The sequence below is a fragment of the Hyalella azteca genome, unplaced genomic scaffold (genome assembly GCF_000764305.2).
Source record: "Hyalella azteca isolate HAZT.00-mixed unplaced genomic scaffold, Hazt_2.0.2 contig8717, whole genome shotgun sequence".
NCBI classification, from domain to species: Eukaryota; Metazoa; Arthropoda; class Malacostraca; order Amphipoda; family Hyalellidae; genus Hyalella; species Hyalella azteca.
In genome coordinates this window covers 122104-134198 of record NW_025938802.1, presented here as the reverse complement: position 1 = coordinate 134198, position 12095 = coordinate 122104, and the positions used below count along the sequence as shown (strand labels likewise).

General features: G+C 39.4%; 1 protein-coding gene across 1 annotated transcript; it reads left to right on the top strand.

Annotated features, from left to right (window-relative positions):
* Positions 1-2212: 2212 nt before the first annotated feature.
* Positions 2213-11358, top strand: LOC108672005 (DNA repair and recombination protein RAD54-like). The gene is made up of 15 exons (XM_018159621.2): positions 2213-2280; positions 5045-5260; positions 5778-5974; positions 6131-6200; positions 6640-6834; positions 7066-7284; positions 7568-7709; positions 7892-8027; positions 8354-8438; positions 8633-8693; positions 8970-9126; positions 9277-9478; positions 9727-9933; positions 10274-10437; positions 10787-11358. Exons 1-15 carry the CDS (start codon positions 2278-2280, stop codon positions 10986-10988), a joined length of 2256 nt encoding a protein of 751 aa, XP_018015110.1. The 5' UTR covers positions 2213-2277; the 3' UTR covers positions 10989-11358.
* The last annotated feature ends 737 nt before the right edge of the window (positions 11359-12095 follow it).

Here is a 12095-nt window from a genome sequence, read left to right as displayed (position 1 = left end):
AAGGCTATCACGCAAAATGTTACCCGGCAAATGATCGGTTAGTACCTAACGAACGTGCGGTGCAACAAAAAGCAAGTTACTTACAAGAAAAATTTATTTTCATAAAACGACTCGACATGATTTCAAGAATCCACGGTAACTTTACGATTCTCATAATAAAAAATTGACGTACCCTCTAAAAATAAAATGCATGCGCATCGAATCGAAATATTTAATAGTTACAAGATGGACTTACATTATCCTCCAGGTGAGAAGTTCAATTGCGGCACACTATTTCTGATCAAATTTCGAAGACCATCAGCTTTGACGGGGCAAATAACTGGCCGAGTAAACATTTTCAGGAAACTTGACAGTCAGGTCGTAGTTTAAAGCAGCACGGCACTACCAGCTTTACTGACCACCACACACTACGAAGTCTCCACTGTGACTGCCAAAGTGCCGACTGCCGTAATTCGTAAATGCTATTGCGGTGCTCTCGCTGACTGTTTGCCGGAGCAGATCATAAGTGAATGATCCGGAATTCGTATTGAAATGCGACAAAAAAAATAGTAGAAGAAATCGCACTGATTTTTTTATGCTACTCAGCTCAATAGCTATCTGCTATGCCATTAAAGAGCAGCAGTTTGAATGATCATTTCCTAAGTAAACTATTTCATTCATTGTTAACGGTTTTACAATCGAATAAATACCGAATACCTTGATAGCGCTCTTCACTTCGCAGCGTGAAGACGCTATCAAGAGAGTTCTTCGCACTCTCCCACTTCGCAGCGCTCTTCAAACAATACTAGGTGACGACCAGTAATGCCCGATACATTATGGAGCACATAACCAGTTACCTCGCGAATCATTTTCTAAGCTTGGCCGACGAATCTTTCGTGGACCGAATCGACACTTCTCCGAACCTCACTGTTGGTTTCTGTTCGACAACCTCTGTCTTGCAAAATTGATTTCTGATAGAATAAAATAAAAGTGTCGGCCCTGAAGAAATAGGCCCTTGGCCTGTTGCCGATTCTTGAATTTTTCGTGACTTGATTCACAAGGGATCCGGCCTTTGGAACCCGATCTTTCCATAACTGACGATTGATTGAGATAGCTGCTGGACTTTTTGCCTGATCCGTAATTTGCTAGGCATTTTAAGACTGACCATATGCTCCTGCATAACTTCCTCTAGTCTGTTCTTGAAGGCGTTCATACTCGGAGCGTCAACGATGCTATCAGGGAGGCTGTTCCACATGTCGGTGGCTCGAAGCGAGAAGAAATGTTGTCGCATGGATATGTTACAACGCAGTTTTTTAGTTTATAGCCGTGGCCCCTGATGTTGGTTCTTGTTTCAAATTCTAGTAATCCTTCTGGGACCTTGTATAAGCCATGAGTATACTTGTATGCTTCAATGAGTTCCCCACGCAGACGTCGATAACTGAGGCTCGGAATCTTCATAAACTTTAATCTTTCCTCATAGGACTTGCCTTTCAAGCCCAGAATTTTCCTTGTTGCACGTCTTTGAACACTCTCTATTAAATTTTTGTCCTTTTCAAGTTTCGGTGACCACACGACGATACTTACCTTAAAACAATTAAAAATTTAACGTAAAAAAATGTGATGGATAACTTATCAACATGAGTGAGATGTCATTCACGAGGTCTGAAAGTACTTGAATGGACCCTACTCATCAATCCATTTAAGATTTTATCAAATTTATGTCAGTGCGTACTAAACATGCTTTGCTGGTAAAGGTAGTTATGTTTGCTTACGATTCGCATAGATATTACCAACTTCGATGAACTACCACGGAATATAATAAATGAATCCAAGTTGTTTAGATGCAAAAAAAAAATTCTATCAAATTTGTGAAAATCGCGTACCGGTAGTCCGGTACTACATCAGCTGTTCGTTCAACGCGCAATTTTTGAAAGCCAGAATTAGAATGTTTACATTTGATTTACTGACACCTGCCACTTGCAGAAACTCAGCAAGTGTCGCAGCATCGTTACCTTAGCGCTGAAGTTATTGAGTGCAAGTGTATTCATTTCAAAAGTACTAAGCATTTTGATTTTACGTTCTCAGTATATGAATCGAATGCGCTTGTCAGGTGTAGGCTCTGCCCGTCTGCCGTTCTAACTTCTAGCCAGAAGGGCAGAAGCCAGTGCCCAGTGGGCCAGTACTAGCCCAGTAGAAGCCACTATCCAGACTCCAGCCTAGACTGCCAATATGCATATGCGATGATATGGTATTGCAAAAAGATTGAGTCTGCAAGAATTTGGCTGATACTTCTTTGAAATGGTAAATACTCAAAATAAAATGAATTTTTTCCCCAGATATTTAATGGCAGTATTTGAAACTTGAACTTTGTATTTGTTTGTTGTATACTGTATAGTGTATAGAACTTTATTTTTGTAGGTACTTCAAAGTTCAAATGGAGCCTATGGAGGGTGCAGACTGCAGAGATTGGGTAAAGATTTAAAGAACTTTTACCAAACATAGGAATACAAATTTATGTCTTTAGAAGGTCTTACAGGCATATTTCTTGTAAGATATCTCTTTACAATTAACATTAATTCAAGTCAGGAAATTTTGAAGGTTTAAGCAGTTGTGGTGAAAATCCTTAAAAATACTGACACTACACTTTGACTTTGGGCCAAACTGAGTTTGGGCCTGTAAGTGTAAGGCTGTATTATTTTGCCTGTATATAATGCCTACGCAGCCTGCGGCCCTGCAGGGCTGCAGCCTGTCTTGGTAACACAGTTACCAAAGTCTGTGTAGTGGCTCTAAACCAAGATTAGAATTTTTCAACATGATTCTGAAATACCTATTCAACCAGCAACCTTATGGTTCTAAACTCTGAAGTAACATTTTCAATGAATTTGAAATCTCATGGCTTGATAGCTTGCTTTATTTAAGATTCAGATAGCTTGATGGAAAACTTGAACAGATATACAGTCAAATGGGGTAAGACAGGATCGCAGCCTTCATGGGGTAAGAAAGGACCAGCCCATGGCGTGCATTCTAATTGCACTGAATTCAATTTGACAAAAGAATATGTTAGAGCAGTCATTGCCTGTCATTTCAGTGTTTGTTTCAACCCTCTTCTGCAAATAATGAATTTCTGGCTAATTTTCAAAGAAAACCTATGTAAAGAAGGGTCACAAAATAGTTAACCCTGTTTGGGAAATAAGCTCTGTCTAATGACAAAAAATTTTTTGGCCAGGTTTGTGGATGTAGGCAGGTAACCTCAAGTAATAGGCAACTTTTTAGACATACTAGGCATTTCAACTTGCTACCATCACTGCCTGACATGCATTCCAAAATGGGGTAAAAAAGGACCGGACATGGGGTAAGACGGGACCACTAAATGATCCTGTTTTACCACACAAGTGGTCCTGTCTTACCCCACAAATGGTCCTCTATTACCCTACAGTTTATCAAAAATAGTTTTTAAATGAATATATTATTGTGTAGTACATGGAGTATTTTGGTCAAAATTTCTATCTTTTGCTCAAACTTCATTATAACTTGTTAGCTTTTTTAATTAGAGAAATTTAGTGCACTATTTTAAATTGCATCAAAGGGATATAGAAAATAGGGATGTCTATTCCCATTAGTGAACTGGCTGCAGAACTATGTGTAAGATTAGGTGGGGGAAAAATCACTGTGTGAAACATGAAAAATAATTATGAACAAAACTCTGTGACAGGGCATGAGCTATGTTTGAAGAAGTGCACCACAAATGCAGTTAGCAGGAAAACACATGACATCTGATACTTTTTATTACTGACATCTGACACTTTATTTTTATTACCAATTTGATACATTTTTCAGACAATGACACTAATGGAATATACATGAAGCATTTAGCAGTGCTCTACAATGAACCAAAGCCAACCCACTATTACTATGCTTAACAAAGTTTTCTCGTGACAAAAACTTCAATGCGACTGATATTAGAGTTGACTTCCCGCAACATAAAACAGTAACAAGTGGTTGTTTAATCAAATAATGTGGTTCTAGATGGATAACATTGAATATCAGATTTGTACTTTTATTATAAACCTTGTAACATAAGAATTACCAGTTGGTCCTTTCTTACCCCAGCCTGGTCCCATCTTACCCCAATGGGGTAAGATGGGACCGGCTCACTTTTTTAAATCTGTACAGAAAACTATGTTAGATGCAAAACGTCTGAGTTGTAGCTTAGAAGCCCATTGCATAACTACACCTTGTGATAGGTTTAGGGTTTTTTAGTTATTCATGGTATAGATGCTACAGGCTTGTTAGTGATTTTGGTCCTGTCTTACCCCATTTGACTATACCTATTACAACCATTTCAATATTTAACATATAGATATAGAGGCTATAATAGACTAGGCTATAGAGTGTTAGAGCCTCACTTGCAAAAGTTTGGAGCTCTCTTCTCAGTCTTCTGACACTTCAGAGCCTTGGCATTTTGGCTGATGGCCTCAAATTTAGTACCTAGGTACTGCAACTTCAAAGACTAAATCACAGTACTTTTACTCTGTTATAGGTATTCTGGTTTTGGTATGACATAATTGTAATTGAAATAATTTCAGTACCGTACTAGTCTACTTGCAGTTGCAGAAGTTTCTCATAATATTATTACTCATATGGTTGCAAATTATCAGAGGCTACAGGCTACAGCCATTACTACTTACTAGTTCAGGTAAATTGATCAATTGGGAATGGGTAGTTTAAACTTGTATATTATTAAAGGGTCAAACCATACTGACTAAGCATTCTGGATTTCTGGCTAGGTGGCACTATTCTATAGATACTCTAGTTGGAACTTTCAAGCTTGATAGCATTCAATGAAATGCCTCTGCCTATAAATAAATTAATTGAGAAATTCCTATTTGATGTATTGGTAGCTTCCCTTGCAATTTTTTGAAATGCAACTAAATATTTTGTAAACTTCCTTTGCAAATGTTTATCTAACAATTTAATTCAAGAGCAGTTGGTGTGTGGTATGCTATATTGGTATTTCATTGTCTTGTTAATGGTATAAAATTTAACTAATGCTTCCTTACTGCAGAGACGAAGTCTGGCTCCCAGTCAGCTCCAAAAACGACCAAATGATGAGTCTCCTCCACTACAACAGGGTAAGAGATCTCTCAAGAGAGCCCTGGTTGACAAGAATGAAGATTTCAAACCAGGAATTGCCATTTCTCCATTTCGTGCTCCTCTGAAGGATTTGCCACCACCATCATCTGCCAATATTGAGCGCAGTAACTCCTCCATCTCTGCTCACGTGAGAAATACTTTTCAGAATTCCAAATCAATTTTTAGATTCTATATTTTAGTTTTCTATGTTTTATATTAACATGTCAAGTGCCACAGGACCCCCCCCCCCCGTGGGTTGTACCACTGGTATGAAATACGCCCTGATCACAACATAGTAGCCGCACTTAGTGTTAAGTTATGCCTCTATAAAATAAGCCTGAACAATGTGCTTGTAAGAAAATGAATGATGGAATTAATTGGGATGCAAGATTTTCAGTTTCCAAGTCAAGAGCAATATTCATAAATTATATTCTGAAATTAATTAAAACTCTTGAGGTCACTCAAATTTTCTTGACTAATTCAACTCATTTTTTTTATTTCAATGTATTTATTTGATAAATATAAACAGTAATATTTTCTCTCATTTTCTCCTGCCAACCTTGTGGGCCAGTATTATCATTAATAATTATGATATGGTTATTTACAGATGATTCCTGGATTTAGTTTGAATCTCATGATATATTGCTATTAATTTTCACCCCCAGGAAGCTTTGATCCGGGAACTTCTAGCTAGACCATTCAAAGTTCCGCTCTCCAACTACAGTGGCAGTGGCTACCAACGTAGCCTTGGTCTGCGGCGCTCAGGTGTGAGGCGGCCATTGCACGACCCTGACGCTCCAGGAGCTCTGGTTCTGTTCAATCCACCTCAGATGTCTCAGCATCAGAAGTTAACTTCTGATGGGCAAGTTTTTTAGTCCTCAGTTCTTACTCCATTAAGATATCTGATCTATTGTTGAGAAATTTAGAAAACTGATTTTTTTTGCTGAACATTTTGCTTCATTGTATCATACAAGAATATAATCTTTATATTTTTTATCAAAATAATTTTACTCTGCAGATCAAAGCAGCAGGTGCATGTTGTGGTAGACCCTATGCTGGGAGACATTTTACGTCCTCATCAACGAGAGGTCAGCTCCAGTCATGTCGTTCATAAATCTTTCTGTTAATAGTGGTAGTTTGTTCAGCATTTATGTCAAAAAATGTTCTATGTTATTCATTTTCTGTACAGGCGGGGAAAGTGTGCTCAATCTGTGTGATTTTTTAATTGCTACTATTTATTTCCAAGTTAAAATTTATTTCTGTTACTAAAATTCTTTTAAACAACCGATGATTCGAACGGTCATACTAGAAGATGAGGTTATCTTTGTATCATGCAGTTGGTGTTGATGTGCTTCTGATTAATGTTTAGGGCTTATGATAATTGTTAGACGAAGTTGATGTGAAGCGCTAGAAATCTCCCCCCTACGACTACTACTACTTATGATAATTGTAATGAAGTTTTACGTGATTTTGATCTTGGGAAACGTGTAAGAGCTTAGTACCTTCATGACACCGTTGGCGATGCAGGGCGTGGCTTTCATGTACGACTGCGTGACGGGTAAGCGCATCCCCGGCAGTTGGGGTTGCATCATGGCCGACGAGATGGGCTTGGGTAAAACGCTGCAGTGCATCACGCTGCTGTGGACGCTGCTCAAGCAAGGTCCTGATGCCACTCCTACAATACAGAAAGCAATGGTCGTGTGTCCGTCATCTCTAGTTAAGGTGAGAATGCGAACTATGAAAATTATTATGTTCTTATGAAACCGAATTTGCTCTCTTGTATCATCCTGAGTTGCAGGTATACACGTTTTTCACGCATTTTTTTCGCAATAGGGTCGATGAAAAACTTCATTCCCACTCTGTTTTAAACGTTTTCTTAGTTGCAATTAGAATTTAGTTAGAAAAAACGTAAACCTTAAACATTTCCCATTTGCTGTATTTTGTCGAGAGTAGAACTGGCATAACGAGATCAACAAATGGCTGAAAGGTCGTCTGAGTTGCCTTCCTATCGACTCCGGGTCCAAAGAAGACATCGACCGCAACCTGCGCGGTTTTGCCGAGACCTACGGACGGCGTCCCGTCAACGCCGTACTCATCATCAGCTACGAGACCTTCAGGCTGCACGCTCACGTCCTCAATAACCACGACCTCGGACTCATTCTTTGTGATGAGGTTCTGTTGTTAATGCAGGGAATAACTGCAATGCATATAATGCGTTAATACGAAAAAATGCTGAACATTTTATTGGCGTGTTAATTTGAAATATAGCATTTCATGCCAATAGCGAAGAAGTATTTCGCTAATTATATGTCTTGCAATGGTATCATTTTTATATCAAAAATTATTTGGAAACCATCTCTATGTTGGGTAAACAATTCCATATTAAATTAAATTACATTACACATTTATTGAGTAAAGAATGTATGGGTAATTAATCACTACATTGTAACTGCAGGGGCACCGGCTCAAGAATAGTGACAACCTCACATACCAGGCACTGATGGCGCTAAAAACCGTCCGCCGAGTACTGCTGTCAGGCACGCCCATACAGAATGACCTCCTCGAGTACTTCTCCTTGGTGCACTTTGTCAATGCAGGTACCAGGGTATTTCAGTAGTATCTACTACTACGCTGATATTGATAGGCGTTCCGTAGTTTCAATTGGACAAAATTTGAGTGCCACCAAAACTGCCTTAAATATTAAAACAAATGTAGTATTTAAAGTGAAGATTTAATAATCTTAATATGGTGATTAAAGTGTCAATGTTCCCGAACGCAGGTATTTTAGGTACAGCACAAGAGTTCAGGAAGAGATTCGAGAATCCCATCTTACGGAGCCGCGATGCAGACGCGTCTGACGCTGAACATCAGCTGGGCAAGGAGCGTCTTGAGGAGCTCACTACCATCGTCAACAGGTGCGCCCTGAGCAGCTTATTACATACGTACTACTTGTGAAATATCTGGGAGCAAAAAAAATAAATACATCTCTATACGATTCTTTAAGCTCCAGATGCCCGTAATGTTTCTGGTTATAGGTTTGCGATAGGTACCAAATTTAATATTCCTTCCAAGATCTAGAACGCCATTAATTGTGATCATTAAACTAAAAAGTAAGTCTTGAGTTTACTTATCGTAAAGGGTGTGCGAGGTTATTGCTATGCACTGCTGGATATTATAGATATTTAGCCTGATTTGTCCCTACTAATTGCGAACTTTTTTGAAGTACGATTTTTTTATACAGATGTTTGATCCGACGAACCAACGAGCTGCTGTCCAAGTATCTGCCTGTGAAGTACGAGTTTGTCGTGTGTTGCCCTCTCACGCAGATGCAGCAATCGCTATACCACCTGTCTCTTATACACATCTAGATGTGTATAAGAGACAGCTGTGGTAGTTTGCAGCATTCATCCTACCATCTATAAGTGATATGTTACCAACACCTTTTGCGGAGAAACAGCTCCAGATCATGATGTTGCCACCACCTAAGTACGAGTTTGTCGTGTGTTGCCCTCTCACGCAGATGCAGCAATCGCTATACAACGCATTCGTGCAGTCCACTCACGTCAGGAGACAGTTACAAGGTCAATAAATAATGATGCATACTTTTTTGGTTGCTGTTATTCTAATAATTGACGAGCATGGGTAATAAAATTCTAAAATTCTTACATCTTTCCATGCATCTGAACTAAACGTATCACTACAGAAATTTTATTAGCATTCAAGGAGTTCAAGGGCCTACAAAACTCATTTCAAAACTTTGATTGCTAATGTCGGCTGTGGATTGTTTCCTTTATTATGCTCCTGGTCGTGAATAACAAAAAGTTCGTATGTTTATAACGTTGTATGTAACGTTACAGGCATTGAAGGAAGCAAGGGTAGCGGTAGTGCCCTCACAGCCATCAACAGCCTCAAGAAGCTCTGCAATCACCCAGACTTGCTTTGGGATAAAGTAGCGGCGCGCGAAGATGGATACGAACAATTGGCCAAGTTTTATCCTTCAAACCACGACACCAAGTTTGTTTCTGAATTTCATTGTATGCTGATTAATTATAAATATATTATTAATATGTTAGTCGATAACTAAATCGATGAAGTTCTTTAATTTATAGTTCTTCAATGTGATGAAGTTTTTATCCATGTGAAATCATCGTTCATTTGGCTCAGAGGTGCCGTGGACGTCTCATTGTCTGGGAAAATATCCCTGCTGGACACTCTACTGGCTCACATCCGGCATCGCACTGCAGACAAGGTCGTGCTTATCAGCAACTACACGCAGACGCTCGACTTGTTCCAGCGCCTCGCACGACACAGAGGCTACAATTGCGTCAGGCTCGACGGCTCCATGACCATCAAGAAGAGAGCTAAGGTGCGCTCTCATTGACAAGCCGCGCTTACGCAGTGTAGTGTCACCTCAGGTTCATTTTCATCTCTATTGTGGAGGCTAACAATTTATTCGCATTCAGTGCCATCTCCAACTCTTTTATTCTAAATAATCCTGTATTCAGTCTATTTGCGTCTATCCAGTCAACATAGACTACTGCTCTTAAAAAGTATACGTTTTTGGGTGCAAAGCCTTCGCTATCCTGTGATTTTTTTGTCCATTCCTCGTTTTAGATGGTGGAGAAGTTCAACAGCCCGGACAGCTCGGACTTCTTGTTCCTGTTGAGCAGCAAAGCAGGCGGCTGCGGACTGAACCTGATCGGGGCGAACAGGCTGGTCATGTTCGACCCTGACTGGAACCCTGCGAACGACGACCAGGCCATGGCGAGGGTGTGGCGTGATGGCCAGACCAAGACCTGCTACATCTACAGGCTCGTGGCTGTCAGTAGTTACACCTCAGTTATACTGAATTAGAGGCCGGTGCTTTGTTAATTTTCTAAGCATGTCTTGTTTTATTTTGCTATTTTATTGAATTTAGCTGATTCCTATTCTGTATTATGTTACTGTCTCTATTCCAAGCGTAAATAATTAAGTAAATAGGAGAAGATGAAAAAATATGGTGCTTTCTTTAAATAAAACCTAACAATTTTCCGACCCAAAGTTGTATAGTGCTTGCATAGAAGGCAGCAACTAAACTAAAATATTTATAGTTATCTAATTACTATGGTGAAGGATGTGACCTCAAAAAATGAAAAGTAAAATAAACAAAAAATTTCATCAGACTGGGAGCATTGAGGAGAAAATCCTGCAGCGGCAGGCACACAAGAAGGCGCTGAGCTCCTGCGTAGTGGACTGCGAAGAGGACGTCCACCGACACTTCAGCGTCGCCCAACTGCGGGAGCTGTTCACGCTGCGCCCCGACACTGCCAGCGACACGCACGATAAGTGAGACTAGTTCTTTTGGTGACACGTGCAAGTGAGACTAATTCTTGTGGTGACACGCACAAGTGAGACTAATTCTTGTAGTGATACGCACAAGTGAGACAACCTTTAGACACGCACGTTAAGTCAGACTATTTCATGCGTAGCAGCAGCTCTCCCAAGTAAGTTTATTGCTTCGAGATATCATGGCATCCGAATGAGTGTAAAACGATTATCTTATGATAGAATAGATACGTGATAGAAAAGCATACGTGATTTCCTACCCAATCACCACAAGTGCTAGAACTTCAACTCACTTAGAACTCAACTGCACCTAAACTCGTAATGGTATGAAGGTGAGATGTAATTTCAGGTTCCAATGCCGGCGATGCGTAAATGGGATTCAGGTTCGACCGCCACCGGAAACCGCGGACTGCACGTCTGACCTCTCCAACTGGCAGCACAGCACTGAACCGCGACCGCTGCCTGACGTCATCCTCAAGCTCGCTTGGCCCACCGCCGGCGTCAGCTTTGCCTTCCATCAGCGGTCGCATGAGGCGAAAGCTGTGCCTTAGCGGTGCATTTTTCCTTTGTATTAGGTACAAAGATTGAGGCTGTTGAAGGCCTTTGTATCGCTATGTTAATATTAGAACACGACATCTTTTCGTGCACCGTAATTTATATTGCTATGTTAATATTAGAACTGGGCATCTTTTCGTGCACCGTTATTAATGCCCTGTGAAATTCTATCCTACAAGTTTGATAATACGTATCGCCTTTGTTATTAGTTACATGTTGTACAGAAGTTGCTCCTTGTTATCAATTACTTCGTATTGACTAAATATATGTAGGCTAAAGTTCGTAATCACGTACCTGAGTGATTGTGACGCTGTGCATTAAGGTTACTTAGGTTCTTCTGTAGGACAAATAAATGTATTTTACTTTGTTTTAAAACTTTTTTTGGACCTTGAAAGTACAATTTCGGAGATATGAGTGCTAATATCTGGGATTTATTTGGAACGAATATTTAACTTATTGTAGCCGAGAACTTCATGATGAATTTTTACGAGCACTCAACTAGGGGCTTAGGCAGAAAATATTACGATGCCCCTACAGCTTCTGACGACTTTGCTCGAAAAGCTTGTTAACTCCTCCTACGTAGAGTGTCGCACTCGCTACATCATAGAAACATTATCAAAGGCGAAGTTTTCTAGGGTTGTTGCATGAATTTATAATACAGTGGGGGGAAATAAATATTCGTACACTTGAAAAATCGTATTTTAATGTATGTAAGTACACAAACTTAACAGGAAAAGTGATTTAAATTATGTATAGAGACGCATAGTATTCAAAAATACTATCAAAAGAAATTAAATCTCAATGCAACAAAAAACAATTTTTTTTGTTGCATTGAGATTTAATTTCTTTTGATAGTATTTTTGAATACTATGCGTCTCTATACATAATTTAAATCACTTTTCCTGTTAAGTTTGTGTACTTACATACATTAAAATACGATTTTTCAAGTGTACGAATATTTATTTCCCCCCACTGTATTTCTGTGACGGCGAATTCAAAAGATACGGAAATTCAAACTAATTCACAAATTAACTATTTAAAAAGCCAGATATAAAATCAATTATTTAAACATGTGAATTCCGTTGGAGCAAAATTCTTCATGT